This window comes from Salvelinus alpinus, chromosome 3, assembly GCF_045679555.1.
Source record: "Salvelinus alpinus chromosome 3, SLU_Salpinus.1, whole genome shotgun sequence".
NCBI lineage: Eukaryota > Metazoa > Chordata > Actinopteri > Salmoniformes > Salmonidae > Salvelinus > Salvelinus alpinus.
This window is the reverse complement of record NC_092088.1, coordinates 64,776,622-64,804,206: the sequence shown is the minus strand read 5'-3', so window position 1 is coordinate 64,804,206 and position 27,585 is coordinate 64,776,622. Positions and strand designations below refer to the sequence as shown.

Here is a 27,585-nt window from a genome sequence, read left to right as displayed (position 1 = left end):
TAGGTTAAGCTAAATGTAGGCTGGTTTTGGTTGTCTTTGTTCAGTTTTCAAGCTAATACCTTTGGGTAATGTTATGTGCAAGGTAGAAGGTAGACACTAAACTTCACTATGTTATATCCTAAATCATGAAATGGACTATTAGTGATGATCAAATAGCCTAGCTCACAGACCAAACTAGCATATCACGCTAACCATGCTGTGGATGTGTCTTAGATTTGTTCTATTTTGTTGCCATTTTCTCTTTTTAAACAGCAGCTCTTCTTTTTGTAAAGAAACTGATACAGAGACAAATTTAGAAGTTTAGTTTGTCGGAGTCATTAGGCTATCCCTCAGTCTGACTTAACCCAATTAGATTCCAAATATTGACTTAGGAGTGGAGAACGGTTTAAGTATAACCTACTTGTGAGTTTCTGTCTGCATGGTGTGGAGGGTGGTTTAGAGGGCTGCGGGTCCAGACCGAGATCATTGCGGCACGGTTGATATTTTTCATGCTGCGGGCGGGAGCTGGTGGTCACACAGACAACTGTGGGACGATATTATTATTTTTTGTCCCGCAGATTATTTGGAAATGATTGTTTCTGCTTTGTATGTGTTAGCCTACCTACTGTATTAAAATGTTTGTTGCTTTGTTCACACACTCTGCTTCAAGTGAAGTGGCGTTCCTCTCTTCTCCTAGTTGGACGTGCAAGACCAAGTGTGCCTACAGTAAACGTTAGAATGTTTAAACGTAATTGGGATCCTTAAAGTAAAAAAAAGAAACCCTAACGAACCCCCTTTAAATTTGTTTTTTATATACAATTTTAATCACTGCAATTGTCACAAAACTACCACTAACAGGTCCCAAACATCATATAACAAATAACACAACAATGTTGTAATAATAGTAAGAGGAGGAAAAAATGACATTTTAGTTACTTTATTAACCGGCTTGAAGCAGTGCAGCAGCTTAAATGTGAATGAAGAGGTAAGCAGGGAGGGGGAGAGATGGCAGCGAACTTGACTTGCACTGGTACACAAAATTTTGCTAGTTATTTATCTGATTATGTAGTACCTGTCTTGACTGCATCAAATTGAGAGAAGCTAGCGTTAGGTAGACTAATTGAGACTACATAACTTTTAACTGTGTGCTTTCTCCCCTTCCCGAATTCTACAGAAATAACAACCACTCCATTCAAATTATTAAGTAGCAGCCTACCTGTTGGCTTTTGGTGTTGTAGCTTGTCCTTCTCATTTAACTTTTAGTTCTGTCATTTTAATTCCATCTTCCTTTAATTAGCCTAGATATCGCCTAATAACCACACGGAGGCTCTATGACTGAATCCTAGTGCTGGTTTGACTCGTGATTGGACGATAACAACAAGCTACATGCGCCACTCTCGTGAAACTCAAGAGCAGCAGCAGGATAAATGATACAATTTTCTCCCTCTGCTGGATGCGCGATGTAAACCATCTGCATTGTAAATGTGGCAGTTTAAACTTAAAGAAAAACAATTAATTTGTCACATCCCTGTGGTGTCGAGGTTACACGGAACCCAAACCGGCTGCGCGCGTGCGCTATCGTGCATACATTTATTTTGCCCCCCCACACCAAACGCGATCACGACACGCAGGTTAAAATATCAAAACAAACTCTGAACCAATGACATTAATTTGGGGACAGGTCGAAAAGCATTAAACATGTGTAGCAATTTAGCTAGTTAGCTTGCACTTGCTAGCTAATTTGTCCTATTTAGCTAGCTTGCTGTTGCTAGCTGATTTGTCCTGGGATATAAACATTGAGTTGTTATTTTACCTGAACTGCACAAGGTCCTCTACTCTGACAAATTAATCCACACATAAAACGGCCAACCGAATCGTTTTTAGTCATCTCTCCGCCTTCCAGGCTTTTTCATTGTTGAATTCATATGGTGATCGCATCTAAACTTTCATAGTATTACCACGACAACCGGCAACAAAGTTCGTCTTTCAATCACCCACATGGGTATAACCAATGAGGAGATGGCACGTGGTTACCTGCTTCTATAAACCAATGAGGAGATGGGAGAGGCAGGACTTTCAGCGCGATCTGCGTCAGAAATAGGAATGACTTGTATTTTAGCCCGTGGCAACGCAGACGCTTGTTGGCGCGCGCGCGCAGTGTGGGTGCAATAATTGAATAACATGGATTTCAAAATGTATTTTGCAACGCTCACACACGCGACGTATCCGGTCTGGTCAGCATGTTAGGCTTTTTTCTTAATGTTTTGCTTAAAGTCAATCTTGCATGTTACTAGGCTGGCTACACTGAGAAAAGTATGGAGAAAAGTAGCTACACAATTAAAAAATAAATAAACTCAGTAGAAAAAGAAACGTCGCTTTTTCAGGACCCTGTCTTTTTTGAAAGATAATTCGTAAAAATCCAAATAACTTCACAGATCTTCATTGTAAAGGGTTTAAACACTGCTTCCCGTGCTTGTTCAATGAACCATAAACAATTAATGAACATGCACCTGTGGAACGGTCGTTAAGACACTAACAGCTTAAGACGGTAGGCAATTAAGGTCACAGTTATAAAAACTTAGGACACTAAAGAGGCCTTTCCACTGACTCTGAAAAACACCAAAAGAAAGATGCCCAAGGTCCCTGCTCATCTGTGTGAACGTGCCTTAGGCATGCTGCAAGGAGGCATGAGGACTGCAGATGTGGCCAGGGCAATAACTTGCAATGTCTGTACTGTGAGACGCCTAAGACAGTGCTACAGGGAGACAGGACGGACAGCTAATTGTCCTGGCAGTGGCAGACCACGTGTAACAACACCTGCACAGGATCGGTACATCCGAACATCACAGCTGCGGGACAGGTACAGGATGGCAACAACAACTGCCCGAGTTACACCAGGAATGCACAATCCTGCCATCAGTGCTCAGACTGTCCGCAATAAGCTGAGAGAGGCTGGACTGAGGGCTTGTAGGTACTCACCAGACATCACCGGCAACAACGTCGCCTATGGGCACAAAACCACCGTCGCTGGACCAGACAGGACTGGCAAAAAGTGCTCTTCACTGATGAGTCGCGGTTTTGTCTCACTAGGGGTGATGGTTGGATTCGCGTTCATCGTCGAAGGAATGAGCGTTACACCGAGGCCTGTACTCTGGAGCGGGATAGATTTGTAGGTGGAGGATCCGTCATGGTCTGGGGCGGTGTGTCACAGCATCATCGGACTGAGTTTGTCATTGCAGGAAATCTCAACGCTGTGCGTCACAGATCATTAAAATCCAGACGGAAAATATTTACACAAGAAGCAACCTAATATCACACAGTCAAACTCTTCAGTTGGTGGAAGAGTGGGGTGACATCTCACAGCAAGAACTGGCAATTCTGGTCCAGTCCATGAGGAGAAGATGCACTGCGGTACTTAATGCAGCTTGTGGCCACACCAGATACGGCTACTTTTAATTTTGACACCCCTTTGTTCAGGGACACATTCCATTTCTGTTAGTCACATGTCTGTGGAACTTGTTCAGTTTGTCTGTTGTTGAAACTTATGTTCATACAAATATTTACACATGTTAAGTTTGCTGAAAATAAACGCTGTTGACAGCGAGAGGACGTTTCTTTCTTGGCTGAGTTGATATATCTTATTTACGTAAGTATTCAGACCCTTTGCTATGAGACTCAATTGAGCTCAGGTGCATCCTGTTTCCATTGATCATCCTTGAGATGTTTCTACAACTTGATTGGAGACCACCTGTGGTAAATTCAATTGATTGGACATGATTTGGAAAGGCACACACCTGTCTATATACGGTCCCACAGTTGATGGTGCATGTCAGAGCAAAAACCAAGCCATGAGGTCGAAGGAATTCTCCGTAGAGCTCCGAGACAGGGTTGTGTTGAGTCCCAGATCTGGGGAACGGTGCCAAAAAATGTCTGCAGCATTGAAGGTCCCCAAGAACAGTGGCCTCTATCATTCTTAATTGGAAGAAGTTTGGAACCACCAAGACTCTTCCTAGAGCTGGCCACCCAGCCAAACTGAGCAATCGGAGGAGAAGGAACCCGATGGTCACTCTGACAGAGCTCCAGAGTTCCTCTCTGGAGATGGTTGTCCTTCTGGAAGGTTTTCCCATCTCAGCAGCACTCCACCAATCAGGCCTTCACGGTAGTGTCCAGACAGAAGCCACTCCTCAGTAAAAGGCACATGGCAATCAGCTTGGAGTTTGGCACCTAAAGGACTCTCAGACCATGAGAAACAAAATTATCTGGTCTGATGAATGAGTTTGAACTCTTTGGCATGAATGCCAAGCATCACGTCTGGAGGAAACCTGGCACCATCCCTACGGGGAAGCATGGTGGTGGCCCTCCAAGCTGATTTCACTACTGCCCTCAAGGAACTTCACTGGACTTCATGCAAACTGGAAACCATATATCCTGTGGCTGCATTTATTGTAGCTGGGGACTTTAACAAAGCACATTTGAGGAAAAGGCGACCTAAATTCTATCAACTTATTGACTGTAGTACTCGCCTGGAAAAACACTGTGTTGACCATTGTTATTCCGACTTCCGGGATGCATACAAGGCCCTCCCCCGCCCTCCTTTTTGCAAATCTGACCATGACTCCATTTTGCTCCTCCCTTCCTATAGGCAGAAACTCACACAGGATGTACCCGTGCAAAGTACTATTAAACGCTGGTCTGACCAATCAGAATCCACACTTCAAGATTGTTTTGATCACGCGGGCTGGGATATGTTCCGGGTAGCTTCAGAGAATAATATTGATGTGTATATACCGAGACAGTTACTGAGTTTATCAAGAAGTGTATAGGAGATGTTGTACCCACTGTGACTATTGCAACCTACCCTAACCAGAAACCGTGGATACAGTTGAAGTTGGAAGTTTACATACACCTTAGCCAAAGACATTTTACTCAGTTTTTCACAATTCCTGACATTTAATCCCAGTAAAAATTCCCTGTCTTAGGTCAGTTAGGATCACCACTTTATTTGAAGAAAGTGAAATGTCAGATTAATAGTAGAGGAAATGATTTATTTCAGCTTTTATTTCTTTCATCATATTCCTGGTGGGTCAGAAATGTACATACACTCAATTAGTATTTGGTAGCATTGCCTTTAAATTGTTTAACTTGGGTCAGAAGTTTCAGGTAGCCTTCCACAAGCTTCCCACTAAGTTGGGTGAATTTAGGCCCATTCCTCCTGACAGAGCTGGTGTAACTGAGTCAGGTTTGTAGGCCTCCTTGCTCTCACACGCTTTTTCAATTCTGCCCACAAATGTTCCATAGGATGGGGGTCAGGGCCTTGTGATGACCACTCCATTACCTTGACTTTGTTGTCCTTAAGCCATTTTGCCACAACTTTGGAAGTATGCTTTGGGTCATTGTCCATTTGGAAGACCCATTTGCGACCAAGCTTTAACTTCTTAACTGATGTCTTGAGATGTTGCTTCAATATATCCACATAATTTTCCATCCTCATGATGCCATCTATTTTGTGAAGTGCACCAGTCCCTCCTGCAGCAAAGCACCCTCACAACATGATGCTGCCACCCCCGTGCTTCATGGTTGGGATGGTGTTCTTTGACTTGCAAGCCTCCCCCTTTTTCCTCCTAACATAACGATGGTCGTTATGGCAGAACAGTTCTATTTTTGTTTCATCAGACCATAGGACATTTCTCCAAAAAGTCCAATCTTTGTCCCCATGTGCAGTTGCAAACCATAGTCAGACTTTTTTATGGCGGTTTGGAGCAGTGGCTTCTACCTTGCTGAGCGGCCTTTCAGGTTATGTCGATATAGAACTCGTTTTACTGTGAATATAGATACTTTTGTACCTGTTTCCTCCAGCATGTTCACATGGTCCTTTGCTGTTGTTCTGGGATTGATATGCACTTTTTGCACCACAGTAAGTTCGTCTCTAGGAGACAGCTCCTTCCTGAGCTTTCTGACTGCTGCGTGGCCCCATGGTGTTTATACTTGCGTACTATTGTTTGTACAGATGAACGTGGTACCTTCAGGCGTTTGGAAATTGCTCCCAAGGATGAACCAGACTTGTGGTCTACAACTTTCTTTCTTAGGTCATGGCTTTCTTAGGTCATTCTTTTGATTTTCTCATGATGTCAAGCAAAGAGGCACTAAGTTTGAAGGTAGGCCTTGAAATACATCCACAGGTACACCTCCAATTGGTCTCAAATGATATCAATTAGCCTACCAGAAGCTTCTAAAGCCATGACATAATTTTCTGGAATTTTCCAAGCTGTTTAAAGGCACAGTCAACTTAGTGTATGTAAACTTCTGACCCACTGGAATTGTGAAATAATTTGTCTGTAAACAATTGTTGGAAAAATTACTTGTGTCATGCACAAAGTAGATGTCCTAACTGACTTGTTAAAAAACTATAGTTTTGGCAAGAAATTTGTGGAGTGGTTGAAAAACTAGTTTTAATTACTCCAACCTAAGTGTATGTAAACTTCCGACTTCAATTGTCGATGGCAGCATTCGCGCAAACCTGAAAGCGCGAACCACCACATATAACCATGGCGAGGTGCACTGGGAATATGGCAGAATACAAAACAGAGTAGTCATTCCCTCCGCAAGGAAATCAAACAGGCAAAAGGTCAGTATAGAGACTGTGGAGTTGCAATTCAACGGTTCAGACACTATACGTATGTGGCAGGGTCTAAAGACAATCAAGGACTACAAAAGGAAAACCAGCCACGTCGCAAAACCAGGAAAACCAGGACACCGACGTCTTGCTTTTGGACAAGCTAAACGCGTTCTTTGCCCGCTTTGAGGATAACACAGTTCCACCAACGCGGCCAGCTACCAAGGACTGTTGGCTCTCCTTCTCCGTGGCCGATGTGAGTAAGACATTACACGTGTTAACCCTCGAAAGGCTGCCGTCCCAGACGGCATCCCTTGCAGCGTCCTCAGAGCATGCGCAGACCAGCTGGCAGGTTTGTTTACGGACATGTTCGATCTCTCCCTGTCCCCTATTTCTCCCTATCTGCTGTCCCCACATGCTTCAAGATGACCACCATTGTTCCTATACCCAAGAAGGTAAAGATAACTGAACTAAATGACTACCGCCCCGTAGCACTCACTTCTGTCATCATGAAGTGCTTTGAGAGACTAGTCAAGGATCATATCACCGCACCCTAGACACACTTCAATTTGCTTACCACCCCAATAGGTCCACAGATGATGCAATCACACTGCACACTGCCCTATCCCATCTGGACAAAAGGAATACCTATGTAAGAATGTTGTTCATTGACTATAGCTCAGCATTTAACACCATAGTACCCTCCAAGCTCATCATTAAGCTCGAGGCCCTGTGTCTGAACCCCGCCCTGTACAATTTGGTCCTGGACTTCCTGATGGGCTGCCCCAGGTGGTGAAGGTAGGAAACAACATCTCCACTTAGCTAATCCTCAACACTGGGGCAACACAAGGGTGCGTGCTTTGCCCCCTCCTGTACTCCCTGTTCACCCATGACTGCGTGGCCATGCACACCTCCAACTCAATCATCAAGTTTGCAGACAACGCAACAGTAGTAGGCTTGATTACCAACAACAACGAGACCGCCTACAGGGAGGTGGTGAGGGCACTGGGAGTGTGGTGTCAGGAAAACAACCTCACGCAACGTCAACAAAACAAAGGAGATGATCGTGGACTTCAGGAAACAGCAGTGAGAGCACCACCCTATCCACATCGATGGGACAGCAGTGGAGAAGGTGGAATGTTTAAAGTTCCTCGGCTTACACATAATGGACAAACTGAAATGGTCCACCCACACAGACAGTGTGGTGAAGAGGCTGAAGAAATTTGTCTTGTCACCTAAAACTCTCGTAAACATTTACAGATGCACAATTGAGAGCATTCTGTCGGGCTGTATCACCGCCTGGTACGGCAACTGCACCGCCCACAACCACCGGGCTCTCCAGAGGGTGGTGCGGTCTGCACAACGCATTACCGGGGTCAGACTACCTGCCCTCCAGGACACCTACAGCACCCGATGTCACAGGAAGGCCAAAAAGATCATCAAGGACAACAACCACCCGAGCCACTGCCTGTTCGCCCCGCTATCATCCAGCAGGTTAGGTCAGTACAGGTGCATCAAAGCTGAGACCGAGAGACTGAACAACAGCTATCTCAAGGCCATCAGACTGTTAAATAGACATCACTTGCACAGAGAGGCTGCTGCTTACATACAGACTTGAAATCATTGGCCACTTTATTAAATGGAACAGTAGTCACTTTAATAATGTTTACATATCTTGCGTTACTCATCTCATATGTATATATTTTATTCTATACTATCTACTCTTAATCTATGTCGCTCTGACATTGCTCGTTCATATATATAAATATATACTTAAATCCTTTGACTTGGTATTTGTTGTGAAATTTGTTAGATTTTATTTGTTAGATATTGCTGCACTGTCGGAACTAGAAGCGCAAGCGTTTTGCTACACCCGCAATAACATCTGTCCAATAAAATGTGATTTGATCTGGCATGGACTGGAAGACTTGTCAAGATCAAGGCACAGAGCAAAGTACAGAGATCCCTGCTCCAGAGCACTCAGGACCTCAGACTGGGGCAAAGGTTCACCTTCCAACAGGACAACGACCCTAAGCATACAGCAAAGACAATGCAGGAGTGGCTTCGGGACAAGCTGCTGAATGTCCTTGAGTGGCCTAGCCACAGCCCGGACTTGAAGCCGATCAAACATCTCTGGAGAGACCTGAAAATCCTGACAGAGGTTGAGAGGATCTGCAGAGAAGAATGGTAGAAACTCCCCAAATGCAGGTGTGCCAAGCTTGTAGCGTCAATCCCAAGAAGACTCGAGGCTGTAATCGCTGCCGAAGGTCCTTCAACAAAATACTGAGTAAAGGGTCTGAATACTTACATTAATTAAATATTTCAGTTTTTTGTTTTTATACATTTGCAAACATTTCAAAAACCTAGTTTTTGCCATGTCATTTTTAGGTATTGTGTTTAGCTTGATGAGGGGGGAAAAAACACTTTAAACCATTTTATAAGGAGTCAAGGGGTCTGAATACTTTCCCAATGCACTGTATGTATAACTTTGAGCTGGATTCCCTGTCTTTGCAATTTGTTTATTTTCGTTTGCGTGTACGTTAGCATTTTTTTGCTAGCAGACTCCATGGAAATTCGTTATTACTTGTGCTAATTTATTTAGCAATCTGGTAATAAATGCTCAATGGGCTTTTTTGTGGGGGGGTTTGGCGCCCCATTGTGTACTAAGCCGGTAATCCCGGTGTGAGAGAAGGACGGAATGAGGATATGAAAATCTGGATACTGCCCAACCCTAGTCGAGGTGCAATCAAAAAATTGTGAAAAGGCGCAACGTGCGCATAGGCTACCATGTTGAGTGAACGATAGTTGTGCCTTTTCCAACCTAACGGTTGCAAGATCGAATCCCCGAACTGACAAGGTTAAAATCTGTCATTCTGCTCCTGAACAAGGCAGTTAACCCACTGTTCCTAGGCAAATAAGAACTTGAAAATAAGAATTTGTTCTTAACTGACTTGCCTAGTTAAAGGAAAGAAAGTGCAAGTGTCTGCTGTCTGTCCAACTCTGCTCTCTTCAAAATGTCTAGCCTATTGGCTGATATAGACTATACCGATAACTTAATATAATGGGCCACGTGAGAATTGCAGGTAATTTAATATTTCTTCAGTTATTTGTGTGCATTTTGATGTTGCCTATAGGGTGCAAAATAGCTGGCACCATGGCTGGCAAGTGAGCTGTCACATTCGCCTAAAATAACTTTGCGGGACTGGGGGGAAGCGGTCGTACAGAAAGCCAGCAGGAGCGGGCCGGTACGGTATGAAAAGCTGCGGTTGTGGGTGGCAGCGGGATGAAGAAATCTGTCCTGCGCAGACCTCTTGATGGGTTTCTTGTGTTGGGTGTGCTCTGGGGGTGAATAACGGTAACAGGAAGAGCAGGTTAGGCTAGCTGACATTGTATTCTGGAGCAGCTGATTGACCTGTCTTGTCGGGACATTGGAATAGGCCTAGTCTATAATGAACACAATAGAGGCTTGTGTGCTCCTCTGTCTGGCCTAAGGATCATTGAAACCATGAGTTTCAGGCCAGGAAAAAACATTCTATGAAACCAGTGTAGGTTTAATCCACACATCAGATAGGCTAGGCCAAGGTTGTATTGTCTGGGTGTGTGTGTCTGTGCCTCCATCCCAAGAATACCAGTTTACAGTTCAGTTATCATTAGGCTAGGTTTGTTGTTGACATAGCAGAATGTGTTATTGTGAACAGGAAAATGTAAATTTCCAAAACTCAACCACAATGTAATGTTTTTATCAGGTAACCGCACAAACACAGTCAACAAGAAATGCACATGTAGGCCTATTAGCTTGCCTATTTCATTCTCTAGTTTACATTTTAGCATGTCATTGTCACCTCTATTTGATTATTATTATAAGTAGGCCAAATCACAGCCTGGCTACCATTCAAACATAATATACAGTTGGTGTTGAAGCTGTAGGCCTCGAAAGTCCCAGTATTGATCTACTTTCCTTCACGCGAAGATGGGCAGGCCTTTGTCATAAAGACAACCTGCAATAGTTATGAAAGTTATATCAATGGTAAAGGATGATCAAAACATTGATGTATTTGAATGACTCCTTATTACCTTTTGAGTTCATAGCACCTAAGAACCACTAGGCTATTTAGCCTGTGTGTTACGCTATTTAGGCTAACTCGATTTCTGTCCTGAAGTTGTGAAACCTTGAACATTTCTGGAAGTTTACTTACCGGTAGAAGGTCTAGGCTACATTTTCATTTAAATGAATGTAAAATATGGAAGCCTAGATTGAGTGTGCTCTTCAAAATGCAAATTGGAGTCCAGTTCACCATCACTGATTGCATTGTTTGCAATCAAAGTAAGCTACTTGTCCTTAAAATAGGCCTACTTCAATAGAGATTTTTTTATACCTGTTATGCTGTAGCTTATTATTCATATTCAATTAAAGTGGAGGACTATTCCCTCACGACTTCTGTTAGTCTCACTATAGGTCTCTACTTCTAGGGTCAATGTGCATTTACACAGGCAGCCCAATTCTGATCTTTTTCCACTAATTGGTCTTTTGGCCAATCACAGCTCTTTTGCCCATACTTGTGCAAAATCACACAATTGGGCTGCCTCTGTAAACGCAGCCTAATTCAGATCTTTTGCCAATTCTTTGCATATCTGATACCCATCCAAGTTATACCACCTTTACACAAGCAGCCAAATTCTGATAATTTTTTCACTAATTGGTATTTTATACAATCAAATCAATCAATAATCAGAGGCTACACCAGTGTGAATATGCAACTCTGATATGGTTAATGTAAAACTGAGTGTGGACAGTCCGAAAAAAAAGATTAGGCCTAGATATAGAAATAAAATCTGATTTGAGTTTTTAAAGTGGCTGTGTAAACACAACCATAGTGTTCTTGAAAATGCTGTATGTTTTTGAAACAAGTCTTTTGGGGTTAATGTTAATATTTATGAAACAGAGATGGTGTCTGGAAGTGTCAGGATAAGGCAGCATCCAAGTAGGTCATCATCCAGATAAAAGAATAGGCTAGTTGATTTACATCAGAGAACTGGGTAGGAACTGAACAATATTTGCCAGACCACTGACTACCACTCTTAGGCCTAATTGCTGAACTTTTTGCTGGTTAAAACTTATTTAGTGAGTTGATTGTGGTCAAGTATGGTCTTTCAGTTAGCCTGTTATTTCATATGTTTAACAGTAGCTAGGTGTCCATCCAGTTGGCAACAGATTTTAATGCAAATAATGTAAAAACTATGTGCATTTTCCCACCAAACATTTTTCCATCAAACTGACTTGTTGTAGATAAGTCTATGTATGAGGACGTAGTGCACATATAAATATATTTTGCAGTAAAATTTCCATATACCGAATAAATAAAAAAAGTTAAGTTCAATGGGTTTCCATCACATTTTCAACTCTACCCTGTTTTTATAGCAAATGTGCCCACTCTGGTCTTGGCACGTGTGCTGAAAAAAATTGCTTACAGATAGCCTACATGAGGAGATTATTTTTGTTGGTTAAACGGCAGCCAAGCATTGATCATCATGTCACCAGAACAAAACCCTCGATATTTATTGGAAAGGAGCATCAAGCTCATCAGCGTGCGCTTTCACCACCCTGTGAATTTCATCTTAACTTATTGCATTTTTGTAGCCTTATAAACTGCATGCTTTCCCAAGTTGTAGTGGGATAACAACAAAGAAATTGTCTATCAACATTTAAAAAAATTGTACTGACATTTCCTGTTTCCATCAACCTGGTTGTGACTTTTTTTTCATGCGTCAGGTAAGTCATCCACATGAAATGGTTGGATGGAAACCTGGTTAGTCACTCAACATTTTAAAGTGGCAATCCGCAGTTGAAACAATAACAAAGCATTTCCCTGCCCCCTTTTGGTAAAAAGTTGAGGGATGGGGCTGGAGAAATGTGACAATTCTCAAATTAAAAGACAGAGGTATTGACGCAAGGACTGAACATCCATGATATTAAATTATAGTTTTAACCATATTTTGAGGTTATATAGTGTTTGTTTAAATACATTTGAGTTAAACAAGCTTATATTTTGAATTCTGATTGACTGTTCTTGTCTACTGTTGTGTTTTAGGTTTTGTGTGCACCCTAGGAATAATAGCTGTTGCTTCGGCAAAAGCTAATGGCAATACAAATAAACCAATAAAAAGACAACAGTTATATTTTTCAAGAATCAAGTGGTACATCATTAATTTTATAAGCCCCAAAATGGATGTACAGTAGCAACTGCAGATTGCCCCTTTTAATTGGGTTCATAGGTTTCTGGAAACATTTTCAGGATGGGACAAATAGTAGGCCATTGAAAACCATATTTTATCTAATTTGTTCACACTGAATGCTTTACTACGTCCATGTCAACTATACAGCTAGTCTAATATGTGTGTTTGTCTTTTTCAGCCATTTTTTCAGCTGCTAAAGCTACGAAAGCTGGGCCTGAGTGACAACGAGATCCAAAGACTTCCTCCAGAAATAGCAAACTTCATGCAGCTAGTAGAACTTGATGTCTCTCGTAATGGTGAGAAGAGAGAACCACTGGTCTTAAACACTGTTGGAAGGATCTTCAACCCCACCAAATAAACTCACATTGATTCAACCACTGGTGCTATGAATGAACAAACATTTTAAAACTGCTGATATTTTGATAACAATCAATCAATTAAATGTATTTATAAAGCCCTTTTTACACCACCAGATGTCACAAAGTGCTATACAGAAACCCAGCCTAAAACCCCAAACAGCAAGCAATGCAGATGTAGAAGCACGATGGCTAGGAAAAACTCCCTAGAAATGCAGGAACCTAGGAAGAAACCTAGACCTTGGTTATAAGATGTTATTACTATGATAGGCCTATATGTTAGAAAATGCAGCGAGTAAGTGCTAGACAAGCAATAGAAGTAGCTCAAACCACCAGTCATGCTCAGCACTATCCATCCTCTCGCTTTCACTGTACACATCAAACATATTCTCAGAGCCATAATGGTGTGGTTTCTCTCATAATGTCTGGACTAAAAGGGTTAACATTCCTCAAAGAAAGCTGCCATCACAGAACTTCCAAGCAGGACCAAATCCAGAATGCTTCCCAGCAGAACCAAATCACATGCAACTCTCCATGTTTGGCGCAACAAGCATGATAATTTAGTGGCGATTACAAATTATTTTAAATAGACAGTTCTCCTTTATGTATGTTTTATGTCTATCTGTTTACATTATCTGGATCAGTAGTTTTAAGTGTAATGTCTAGTTGGATGGACTTTCTGAACTATTTTGTCATCTTGATTGAGGGATGTCATAGTTAATGGTTTTATAGTTTGGTCAAGAAAGCTTAGGCCTGGCTAACAAAACTTGTCTTAATTTTATGTCCAATATTTATTTATATTGTTTCTCTATACCAGTGGTTCCCAAACGTTTTATAGTCCCGTACCCCTTCGAACATTCAACCCCCTCTAGCACCAGCGTCAGCGCACTCTCAAATGTTTTTTTGCCATTGTAAGCCTGCCACACACACAGTATACGATACATTTATTAAACATAGGAATGAGTGAGTTTTTGTCACAACCCGGCTCGTGGGAAGTGACAAAGAGCTCTTATAGGACCAGGACACAAATAATATAATACTAATCAATAATTCTGCTCTTTATTTAACCATCTTGCATATAAAACCTTATTTGTTCATCGAAGATGATTGCGAATAACTCACCACAGGTTAATGAGAAGGGTGTGCTTGAAAGGATGCTCATAACTCTGCAATGTTGTATTGGAGAGAGTCTCAGTCTTAAATCATTTCCCACACACAGTCTGTGCCTGTATTTAGTTTTCATGTTAGTGAGGGCCAAGAATCCACTCTCACATAGGTACGTGGTTGCAAAGGGCATCAGTGTCTGAATAGCGCAATTTGCCAAGGAAAGATACTCTGAGCGCAGCCCAATCCAGAAATCTGGTAGTGGCTTCTGATTTATATTCAATTTTCACAGAACCGCTTGTTGCAATTTTGATGAGGCTCTCTTGTTCAGATATCGGTAAGTGGACTGGAGGCAGGGCATGAAAGGGATAACGATTCCAGTTGTTTGTGTCATCCGTTTCAGGAAAGTACCTGCGTAATTTTGCACCCAACTCACTCAGGTGCTTCGCTATATCACATTTGACATTGTCCGTAAGCTTGAGTTCATTTGCACACAAAAAAATCATAGTGATGGAAAGACCTGTGTGTTGTCTTTGTTAATGCAGACAGAGAAGAGCTCCAACTTCTCAATCATAGCCTAAATTTTGTCCCGCACATTGAATATAGTTGCGGAGAGTCCCTGTAATCCTAGATTCAGATCATTCCGGCGAGAAAAAACATCACTAGATGCCAGTCGTGTGAGAAACTCGTCATCATGCAAATGGTCAGACAAGTGAAAGTTATGGTCAGTACAGAGAACTTTAAACTCGTCTCTATTTAAAAAAACGTGTCAATACTTTGCACCTTGATAACCAACGCACTTTTGTATGTTGTAAAAGCATTACATGGTCGTCTGTCAGGCATTCCCTTGGCAGCAAGAGCTTCTCGGTGGATGCTGCAGTGTACCCAAGTGGCGTTGGGAGCAACTACTTGCACGCTTGTTACCACTCCACTATTTCTCCCTGTCATGGCTTTTGCGCCAGTACAGATACCAACATGAGCAGCAGCTACGTTTGGCTACATACGGACTGTCAGTCGAATTCCTGCAAGAGAGTAACGGTTGTGATTGGATGTTAATTATTTGACTATGCTACCTGTATTTGTATTGTATGTATTGGTCCCGTGTGGCTCAGTTGGTAGAGCATGGCGCTTGCAACGCCAGGGTTGTGGGTTCATTCCCCACGGGGGGACCAGGATGAATATGTATGAACTTTCCAATTTGTAAGTCGCTCTGGATAAGAGCGTCTGCTAAATGACTTAAATGTAAATGTAAATGTATTTGACATTGATGTTATTTCGCTGAACGCTAGATGGTTTCATTTTATTTTTGGCAGTGAAACGAGGCTACTCGGGCGAGAGAAAAGCCTCACCCAAATGCATAGCCCCGTTGGAAAATATAAATAGACAGTGTGTGTTGATCAAGATGTATCTAACATGTATTTCTTTTCATCCCTCATATAGACATCATGGAAATTCCAGAGAGCATTTCTAACTGTAAAGCTCTCCAAGTAGCAGACTTTAGTGGAAACCCATTAACAAGGTAACTGAACTTTGAATTCATGTCGCCATAAATGTTTAGCAAATCGGAGTGAACAAAACAAACATACCGTAGCAACACAGTAGTGTAGCAGCACTGTAGTAAGTTATATCTAGGAACTTTGCATGACTTAGAGAAGGAGTTGTTCAAACACAAGCTATATTGAGAGGAAAACGGAGTAACTTTTATAAAGGTATTTTCAGACAGGATTTCTTTTTTGCTCGAACTGCTATCTGATGGACCTGTTTTAGTGACAATTTCATTGATGACATTGAAGAACTACAGAATTAGATCTGTTGTATTTAACAGGTAATTTATGCTAATGAATATTGTATGTTAAATTTTTTGCCCCAGTTTGCCTGTCAGCTGTCTCATGGTGAGGTCTGTATAGTTTGCACCCTAGTGGTGGCAGTCACAATGCCATATGGTTCAGTTTGGGACTGGCCATGCTCTGGGATGTGCAATTTGCCTACCTAGTAAACATAGCCTAGATCTCTCAAACTCAACTCTGGACCTCAAAGCCAGTTCCACTGCATTTTTACATAGTTATGCTGTAATCAGGGACTCATTTAGACCTGGGACACCAAGTGTGCGCAATGAATTATCAGGTAGAACAGAAAAACCAGTCGGCTCTGGACCTCATAGGGTAAGAGTTGAGTACCCCTGGCTTAGATGTTCTTGTTAGACAGCTTTACAGCTACTCAGTCGGGGAAGGGAATATGTAGTGCTCTGACCTGCAGATGATATAATACGGTTAAGCGTTGTGCTTTGGATTGTAATGTGGTATGGCATTACAACCCACAAACAAACCTTTCACACTCCTACACTCTCACACTGACAGAAGCATTGTGTGTCTGAGATTGTCTCTGAGTGACCATGTTAGATAGAAGGGAATCCTGTCATGAAGGCTTAAAACTATACAGTGCATTTGAAATATATATATATATAACAATTAAATCAGATTTACATAGTTATTCAGACCCTTTACTCAGTACTCTGTTGAAGCACCTTTGGCAGCGATTACAGCCTTGGCTCTTCTTGGGTATGGCGCTACAAGCTTGGCACACCTGTATTCGGGGAGTTTCTCCCATTCTTTGCAGATCCTCTCAAGCTCTGTCAGGTTGGATGGGGATGGTTGCTGCACAGCTATTTTCAGGTTTCTCCAGAGATGTTCAATCGGGTTTAAGTCCGGGATCTGACTGGGCCACTCAAGGACACTTGTCCCGAAGCCACTCCTGCATTGTCTTCGCTGTGTGCTTAGTCGTTGTCCTGTTGGAAGGTGAACCCTCGCCCCAGTCTGAGGTCCTGAGCGCTCTGGAGCAGGTTTTCATCAAGGATCTCTGTACTTTGCTCTGTTCATCTTTCCCTCGATCCTGACTAGTCTCACAGTCCTTGCCGCTGAAAAACATCCCCACAGCATGATGCTGCCACCCATGCTTCACCGTAGGGATGCTGCCACATTTCCTCCAGATGTGACACTTGGCATTCAGGCCAAAGAGTTCAATCTTGGTTTCGTCAGACCAGAGAATCTTGTTTCTCATCGTCTGAGAGTCCTTTAGGTGCCTTTTGGCAAACTACAAGCGACCTGTCATGTGCCTTTTATTGAGGAGTGGCTTCCGTCTGGCCACTCTACCATAAAGGCCTGATTGGTGGAGTGCTGCAGAGATGGTTGTTCTTCTGGAAGGTTCTCCCATCTCCATGGAGGAGCTCTGTTAGTCACCATCAGGTTCTTGGTCACCTCCCTGACCAAGGCCCTTCTCCCCTGATTGCTCAGTTTGTCCAGGCGGCCAGCTCTAGGAAGAAGAGTCTTGGTGGTTCCAAACTTCTTCCATTTAAGAATGATGGAGGCCACTATGTTCTTGGTGACCCTTCCCCAGATCGCTCTACAGACAATTCCTTCGACCTCGTGGCTTGGTTTTTGCTCTGACATGCTCTGTCAACTGTGGGACCTTATATAGACAGGCGTGTGCCTTTCCAAATCATGTCCAACTAATTGAATTTACCATAAGTAGAAGTAGAAACATCTCAAGGAGGATCAATTGAAACAGGATGGACCTGAGCTCAATTTCAAATTTCATAGCAAAGTGTCTGAAAACGTATGTAAATGAGGTATTTATAATTTCTAAAAACCTGTTTTCGCTTTGTCATTATGGGGTATTGTGTGTAGATTGAGGATACATTTTCTTTTTTTTTAATCCATTTTAGAATAAGGCGGTAACGTAACAAAAAGTGAAGGGGTGTGAATACTTTACAAATGCACTGTCATCAAATGGAAAGAAAAAGTTACAGTTCCTGTTGATAGATTAAACTTTCCTGTCAGAGAGGAAAGTAGTAAACCTGTATTAGCTTTATAGTATATTTTATAGTATTCTTATTGCCTATATATGCAATCGGATCCATTGATTTTTCAGGAATCTGCCACCATTTATTTCAGCTGCAAAGATCTGATTTTGATTTGAATTCCTCTCTTGTTTTTGCAGATTGCCTGAGAGTTTTCCAGATCTTCAGAATTTAACATGCCTTTCCATCAATGACATTTCATTGCAGGCTCTTCCCGAAAACATTGGAAAGTAAGTGCTTCTTTCTGGCAAAAAAAATAAAAAATAAAAAAAATGTTTCATAGTCCTGTCATACAGAAACGTGTTTAATGGGTTGGAATGTAGTTCTCACTTATGCGCTTTTGATGTTCATATGGGCTGTGACTTTGAACATAAAAAATAATGAGTAAGAAATGGTATGCTACTGTCGGTCATATTTCTTAGTCACAGGTGGTTATGAAACTGCTTCCTGTTTTTAAGTTCTGAACAATGTAATGACATACTGTGACTACAAATTGTCTGTAACTGACATTTTTGGAAGTTGCTGGCACTCACACCCTCCTTCAATGGACGTGGTTTGGAGCTGTGTGTGTTTCCATGACAATCTATTTTAATAAATACTGCTATGTTACTGTGTAATATCTTTTGGTAGTTTCATGACGATCCATTGTATAATTTCATGGTGTTATTTGATTTATGGCATAATAACTTACAAGGGTAGTATCAGTAAGTTCTGCTTCTTTCCTGTCCCCCTCTATCCCCAGAGACCCTGAAATTTCCTGTGTAATTTCCTCCAGCCTGCCAAGTTCGTTTACGTTTCACTTACAAAAGAATGCCAGCCCTTTCTCCCTTCAAATAACTGAATAATATATCATGCAGTTATCATACAGCAGCTACAGTCATAATCTCTCTTTAGGCTCCTACTAGGATTTTTCATCATCAGATGAGGCACTAATATTATACGACACCTCCAACACTCACCGGCCGTATATCGTTCTATACTCGTTGACAGGGCCCTTTTGTGGTATGCACAACGCAGCAACAGATTTTGAATTAAGGAACACTTGAAAAAATGTAACTAGTGTAAAACTAAATAGGCCTCTGTTTGACTTGACATATTGCTGTAAATTAGGGATTACTGTATGTAGCATAACCTTACATGGTTAATGTAAATATGGTGTTTTGCAGAATGATTCAGCTGTGTTTCTCTCTCTGTGATAAGTAGGTCTAGATTGTAGACTGAGTAATGTTACTTATTGTGCTCGATTAAGTCATATTAAAGCTGTGTTGATCTGATTTACCATGGTGACCTAGTAAGAGCTCTGTGACAGTTGGTGAAGATGTGAGAAGACAGACCTACTCGTGCATAAATGCACAGTGTTAGGCCAGATATTGATTGTTCATCCATTCACTCACTCGCTCGTCTAGCTGTGGAGGGCTGAAATGCTGTCACCCAAATGGTGTAGGCTTAATGGATTTTGTAGGGGGAAAAAACTATTTTCTACACCTCTGTTAATCTCTCGTGGACAGACACACGTAACATAAATTGTATCGTAGTGTCTGTCAACAGACTGTGGGATGCGACTAAGGAGGAACTTTGTTCCGATGTGTAGATTTTTCATCACTGATCATTTGAACAAATCACAGTTTTGCATCTTTCAAAATTTCGAAGGGGATGGGACATTTGACCCATATACTTGCCTGTAACTTCAGAGAGAGGAGGGTGGAGCTACCCCTTGACTTTTTCCACCTTTTTCTACGTTACAGCCTTATTCTAAAATTGATTAAACTGTTTTTTCTCCTCATCAATCTATGGACAATATCCCATAATTACAAAGCAAAAACAGCTTTCTTGAAATTTGAGCAAAAAAACGAAGAAAAACCTGAAATGACATTTACAAACAGTACCAGTCAAAAGGTTGGAGACACCTACTCATTCAAGGGTTTTTCTTTATTTTTTTTACTATTTTCTACATTGTAGAATAATAGTGAAGACATAGACTATGAAATAACACATTTTGAATCATGTAGTAACCAAAAACGTGTTAGACAAATCAAAATATATTTTATATATTTGAGATTCTTCAAATAGCCACTCTTTGCCTTGATGACAGCTTTGTACACTCTTGGCATTCTCTCAACCAGCTTCATGAGGTAGTCACCTGGAATACATTTCAATTAACAGGTGTGCCTTGTTAAAAGTGAATTTGTGGAATTTCTTTCCTTAATGCGTTGGAGCCAATCAGTTGTGTTGTGACAAGGTAGTCAAGGTATACAGACGATAGACCTATTTGGTAAAAGACCAAGTCCATATTATGCCAAGAACAGCTCAAATAAGCAAAGAGAAATGACAGTCCATCATTACTTTAAGACATGAAGGTCAGTCAATCCAGAAAATTTCAAGAACTTTGAAAGTTTCTTCAAGTGCAGTCGCAAAAACCATCAAGTACTATGATGAAACTGGTTCTCATGAGGACTGCCACATGAAAGGAAGAACCAGAGTTACATCTGCTGCAGAGGATAAGTTAATTTGAGTTAACTGCACCTCAGATTGCAGCCCAAATAAATGCTTCACAGAGTTGAAGTAACAGAGGAGACTGCGTGAATCAGGCCTTCATGGTTTAATTGCTGCAAATAAACCACTACTAAAGGACATCAATAAGAAAGAGATTTGCTTGGGCCAAGAAACACAAGCAATGGACATTAGACCGGTGGAAATCTGTCCTTTGGTCTGATGAGGCCAAATTTGAGATTTTTGGTTCCAACCGCCATGTCTTTGTGAGACGCAGAGTGGGTGAATGGATGATCTCCGCGTTTGTGTTTCCCACCGTGAAGCATGGAGGAGGAGGTGTGGTGGTGCTTTGCTAGTGACACTGTCAGTGATTTATTTAGAATTCAAGGCACACTTAACCAGCATGGCTACCACAGCATTCTGCAGCGATACGCCATCCCATCTGGTTTGGGCTTAGTGAGCCTATCATTTGTTTTTCAACAGGACAATGACCCAGCACCTCCAGGCTGTGTAAGGGCTATTTGACCAAGAAGGGGAGTGATGGAGTGCTGCATCAGATGACCTGGCTTCCACAATCACCCGACCTCAACCCAATTAAGATGGTTTGGGATGAGTTGGACTGCAGAGTCAAGGAAAAGCAGCTAACAAGTGTCCAGCATATGTGGGAACTCCTTCAAGACTGTTGGAAAATCCTTCCAGGTGAAGCTGGTTGAGAGAATACCAAAGCTGTCATTAAGGCAAAGGGTGGCTACTTTGAAGAATCTCAAATATATAAAATAGATTTTGATTTGTTCAACACTTTTTTGGTTACTACATGATTCCATATGTGTTATTTCATAGTTTTGATATCTTCACTATTATTCTACAATTTAGAAAATAGTAAAAACATTAATTAAAAACCTTGAATGAGTAGGGGTGTCCAAACTTTTGACTGGTACTGTATACATGTTTACTTTTTGTGCCATTTGATTCACAATAACCCACGATTTGATTTTAGGCTTTAATTTTCCAGTCCACAAGATTTTTAGATTTCTCTGCTCATTTAACTAATGCAGTTAGGCCTATATTTCAACACTGATGTCCAAGCCATATCTTCTGAGACTGGAAGCAAATATTTGCCTAGTTAAATAAAATCAAAATATATATACCTTGGCAAGAAACGTCTACTTACAGATTGTGCATAATAATTTATTCTCACCAGAGCTTCATAGCTCCGCTGCTGCGATTACTAAATACAACTATTTTCCTTTCTTTTGGGAACGAAGATATTACCTCCAAGCCATGTTGTGCTCCTAAAAGCCTAAATTCTTGGAATTCATTGACTCTGTCCTAGATGGCTTCAATCAGTAATCCTCATGAAAAGGATTACTGTATTTTCTGTTGGTTGTGATCATTTGGGGACAATAACAAACACCAAATGGCCCTCCCTCTTTTGCCTCTCTCCACAGCCTCTCCAACTTGGTATCACTGGAACTCAGAGAGAATCTGCTGACATATTTACCAGAGTAAGTACTTACCCTGGATAGATACTGTATGTTTCAGGGCAAAAAATTAATTGGAGGCAGAAGACAAGTAGGCCTACTTTATTAGTCCATGCGAGATGGAAATTCTTATTTCGCTCTGCTCCCAACCCCCCAGACATCACTGTTCCACAAACGCTCTGTGTTCCACAAAGTGTAAGAAGTAACGTCTGTGTGGCTACATTATAAGCATGTAACAAATTCGGTAGACCACAGATGAAGCCTTATGTGTTTCACATGACGTGTGTGTGTGTAGACTTTAGAGGTGATATAGAATTCAGTGTACCCTCTAAAGAGTTGTTGGTCTATATTCAGCCAATGCGCGACTATTATGTTGGCACAACAACAGTCTCTCTCTGAACATCTAACCATCTCACTACTTGGTATGTGGCCAATACATTTTCACTCGCACATGGTTCAAATTAAACAGCAGTGAAACAGACTGAGAATGAGAAGTAGATACAATATAAATTCGTCACTGTATGATGATTGTTTTTTTTTGTTTTTTTCAAACCCTATATGTCATGTTTTTTTACTCTATAACCCCTCTTGTGCATTCCACAGGTCACTATCACTACTTCACAGACTTGAAGAGCTTGACCTAGGGAACAATGAACTTTACAATTTGGTGAGTTTCTGACTTTGCAAATCTCAGTAAAGATGTTGATTTCTTGGAATAACATTCACACAGAAGAAAACAATATGCATAGCTACGCATGTGTAGAATGGGCAGCCCTCAAATCTCACTCAACCCTTTTCTTGTTATGTGAAACTTAATTGAGTGTACTGATAGAAATGCCTCCCTCTTATCATCCTGAAGGGGTAGTGTGACAGGGCCGTTGAGTTTTTAAGTTAAAGTCTGTTACAACATAATGTCAGGTTTGATGTTTATAAAAAGGTAACTCCGAGACAGAGACACACTCCCTCCCTGAGAGATTGACTGAAACCAGACGAGGCTAGGGAATGACAGTTTACACATGGTTGAAATTATTCCACAGTCTTGTTTACATTTGCCTCAGTCGTGTATAATTGTCTCTCTTTCTCTCGCTCTCTTTTTTTCTCGGTCTGTCTCTCTCTCGCTCCTTTTTCTCGGTGTCTTTCTCTCTCTCTGTGTCTCTGTCTCTCTCTTTTGCCTCCAATCCTTCCTCCCTCACAGCCAGAAACAATAGGATGTCTTGTCAGCTTAAAGGACTTGTGGCTGGATGGAAACCAGTTGGCTGAAATACCTGCAGTAAGATTTTTACGAGATATTTAGACTAATAATTGTCATTTTGTAAGTGCCTTGATATAATGGGTCTCCCGAGTGGCGCAGTGGTCTAAGGCACTGCATCTCAGTGCGAGGCGTCACTACAGTCCCTGGTTTGAATCCAGGCTGTATCACATCCGGGTGTGATTGGGAGTCCCATAGGGTGCAGCACAAATTGGCCCAGCGTCATCCGGGTGTGGCCGGGGTATGCCGTTATTGTAAACAAGAATCTGTTGACTTGCCTAGTTAAATAAAGGTAAAATAAATGAAAAATTACAGTTGAACTTGTATGATATGGTTTGATTCCCCAAAAAGTGAAAGGCTAACACCTATTTTTTAGGCTAAATTAATATTGCGACTTCTGTTGATATAATGGGATCACAAGAGCTGCACCATTATCTTTAGTCACTAACACAGACTGTGAAATGTATTTACAATTGAAGTGTGTTCAACCCGTAGGAGATGGGCAGCATGAAAAGCCTCCTGTGTCTAGATGTATCAGAGAACAAGCTGGAGCACCTTCCAGAGGAGATGGGTGGCCTGGTCTCCCTTACTGACCTGCTGGTGTCCCAGAACCTCATCAATGCTCTGCCAGAGGGCATAGGTCAGCACGCTGCTGCACTGTATACTACTATAGTGTGTGTGTTTTTGATTTTACTATCCTTGTGGGGATCAGAAGTCAGAAATTCGGACAAGTGGGGAGATTTCGTTTGTCCCCACAAGGAAAAAAGGCTTGGGGTTAGGGTTAAGGTTAGGTTAAGGGGTTGGGGTTAAAGTTCGGGTTAGGTTAAGGTTGGGGAAAATATAATTATGAATGGGAATCAATTGTTTTGGTCCCCACAAGGATAGTAAAATAAACGTGTGAGTGATGTGTGTGTGTGCATTTGTGTGCACTCATGCGTTTGTATGCATGTGTGTTTGTGTACATGTTTGTTATTGGTCACTTGTTTTACCATGTCATGCATTGGACCATGCTGAAACTGATTAGGTCAAAGATGGGATCAACATCAATGTAAACTGAGCATAAACCGGAAGTTAATCTGAATCACATAATAAGATAGTCCACATTTGGTAACTGAACTGATTTAATAACACAGGTGATGTGCCCCTTAGGGCACAATATAACTTTGGATGAATGGAAAATGAAATGTGACAGTCATTAAATCCATATAAAATGATTTGATGTTTTATTGATCTGTCGTTTCATTAGCCATAGGCTCTAGTGTTGGTTGCAAATCAACTAACTTGTTTTACGAATTATATTGATTGCCATGCTATCCTGACTACTCTCATATGTCTATATCAAAGTATGTAACATTTTTATTTTTTGCTCTGCAGGAAAACTAAGGCGACTGTCAATATTGAAAGCAGACCAGAATCGGCTTGCCCAGCTACCAGAGAGCATTGGCAACTGTGAGAGTCTCACTGAACTGGTGCTCACTGAGAATCGGCTACAGGTGGGTTTGTGGTTGCGCTATACTTGCTCATACAGTATATACATATTATTATGAGGGCAGCTTTGATAAGTAAGACCCAATTACTTTTCTTTTATGTAATTGAGATCACAAGACACATGGCTGACTTTTTCAGCCCACAACAAACACTTTAATTTGATAAACTCAACTCTGATGGCTGCCCTCTTCGGTCCTTTGAAAGACCTTCTGAAGGGATGTATTCTGTTATTATTGTGTAACCTTTGACCTCCATTATGCCCTTAGTCTTCACTTCCTAATAGGCTAAAAACATCTAAGTGTGCACCAGGAACTTATCCTCTTTACCACTAGCCAATCAGATATGTTTATGTCATCCTCACAGTGGGACTGTGCAGGTAATCCCCATGCTCAGGCCACTAGCCGGTCTACTGTCACTGCTACACCTATTACTGCATGTGCGAACTGTAGATGTTTAATGTATTATTTCTTAATTGTTGTTTCTCTCTTTAGAGTTTGCCAAGAAGTATTGGAAAACTAAAGAGACTTTCCAACTTCAACTGTGATAGGAACCGACTAGCGTCATTGCCTAAAGAGGTATGCTATAGTCTTTCTACATGTAATAGTTTGCAAATGTGAGACTTGTTGATGAATGGTAGGTCCTTCATGCTTCACAGGGCACCACAGTCCATAGTCTAGTGCAGGTATTCCCAACCTGGGGTACGGGTATGCGCAATGCCATCGGAGGTACGCCAATACAAAATGTGATTCACATACAAAATAACTTATTTTTTAAATTAAAAAAATAAAATAATCTTCACATTTTCAAACAGTCCATATATATTTTCCAATGGGGGTATACATTTTGGTGAGGTTTTTCTCTCGCCTGAATAGCCTCGTTTCACTGCCAAAAATGTAAATTAAACCATCTGTGTTCAGCGAAATAACAACATAATGTCAAATACAGGTAGCCTAGTCAAATAATTAACATCCAATCACATTAACCGTTACTCTCTCGCGGGAATTCCACTAACCAAACGTAGCTGCTTCTCATTCCGTTTGCTTGAAAACTGATAAATGGTAAAAAAAAAAGTAAGGCCTTGTCCATACCAGCAGTACTACACCTGCACTTGTTGACGACACAAGTTGTTCTGCCTCCACAAGCACATCCGATGCTAGCATCAGTAATTCTACATTTGTTGTGAGCCCAGCTAGCATGGACTCTGACTATTGTGAATCTGATGCAGCCGAAGAGCTACTGTCCCCTTACCCGGGAAAGCACCGAACAACAGACAGGGACGTTGGACCATCAAAGAGGCGCAAATATGATGAGAATTACATTGATTTGGGGTTCACTTATATTGGGAGTAGTGCCTTTCCTCAGCCACAGTGTGTTATGTGCAAAAGTACTATCTCACAACTCGATGAAACCTTCACTCATTTAGAAACAAAACATGCCAATTATAAAAATAAGCCACAAGTTTTTTTGTGCGAGAATTAAGATGACTTTCAAGTAGTAAGACATATATAAAAGCAATAGATACCATTAATAAGAAGGGGCTAGAAGTGTCTTACATGGTGAGCTGCCGAGTGGCTAGGACAGGCAAGCCCATACTATTGTGTAGGACTTCATTCTTCCTGCTGCCCCGGATATGGCTGGGAAAAGGCAAAAAAATAACTATACAGACAATGCTTTCATCAAACAACACTGTTTCACGATACATCAGTGACATGACAGGAGATGTTTTGAAACAATTATTGCTTCGCATATAAGCCAGTGAATTCTATGCGTTACAGCTGGATGAGTCAACAGACGTGGCGGGCCTGGCATAGCTCCTGGTATATGTCCGTTACGTTTATGGGGGGTCAATTAAGGAAGACATCCTCTTCTGGAAACCAGGACAACAGGATAGGATATTTTTGAAGTACTGGACAGCTTTGTGACATCAAATGGACTTTGGAGGTCAAGATGTGTTGGTATCTGTACTGATGGTGCAAAAGCCATGCCAGGGAGACATGGTGGAGTGGAAACGCGCGTGCAAGCAGTTGCTCCCGACGCCACTTGAGTACACTGCAGCATCCACCGAGAGGCTCTTGCTGCCAAGTGAATGCCTGACAGCTTGAAATACATGTTGAACACTACAGTGAAAATGGATAACTTTGTTAAATCAAGGCCCCTGAACTGTTGTGTATTTTCTGCACTATGCAATATGGGCAGCGATCATGTAACGCTTTCACAACATACAGAAGAAGTGCGTTGGTTATCAAGGGGCAAAGTATTGACACGTTTTTATTTTTATTGAGAGACTAGTTTAAAGTTCTTTACTGACCATCATTTTCACTTGTCTGACCGCTTGCATGATGACGAGTTTCTCACACGACTGGCCTATCTGTGTGATGTTTTTTCTCACCTGAACGATCTGAATCTAGGATTACAGGGACTCTCCACAACTATATTCAATGTGCAGGACAAAATTGAGGCTATGATTAAGAAGTTGGAGCTCTTCTCTGTCTGCATTAACAAGGACAACACACAGGTCTTTCCATCCTTGTATGATTTTTTTGTGTGCAAATCAACTCAAGCTTACGGACAATGTCAAATGTGATATAGCGAAGCACCTGAGTTGGGTGCGCAATTACGCATGTATTTTCCCGAAACAGATGACACAGACAACTGGATTCGTTATCCCTTTCATGCCCTGCCTGCAGTCCACTTACCGATATCTGAACAAGTGAACCGCATCAAAATTGCAACAA

General features: G+C 41.5%; 1 protein-coding gene across 1 annotated transcript in view; it reads left to right on the top strand.

Annotated features, from left to right (window-relative positions):
- Nucleotides 1-27,585, top strand: part of LOC139571174 (leucine-rich repeat-containing protein 1-like) — a 71,254-nt gene that overhangs the window by 23,347 nt on the left and 20,322 nt on the right. The window contains exons 2-10 of the mRNA XM_071393791.1: nt 13,005-13,122; nt 15,727-15,805; nt 18,283-18,372; nt 22,081-22,137; nt 22,717-22,780; nt 23,309-23,383; nt 23,858-24,002; nt 24,737-24,855; nt 25,342-25,425. Coding sequence (XP_071249892.1) covers nt 13,005-13,122; nt 15,727-15,805; nt 18,283-18,372; nt 22,081-22,137; nt 22,717-22,780; nt 23,309-23,383; nt 23,858-24,002; nt 24,737-24,855; nt 25,342-25,425 — 831 coding nt within the window. The remainder of the gene's footprint in view (nt 1-13,004; nt 13,123-15,726; nt 15,806-18,282; nt 18,373-22,080; nt 22,138-22,716; nt 22,781-23,308; nt 23,384-23,857; nt 24,003-24,736; nt 24,856-25,341; nt 25,426-27,585) is intronic.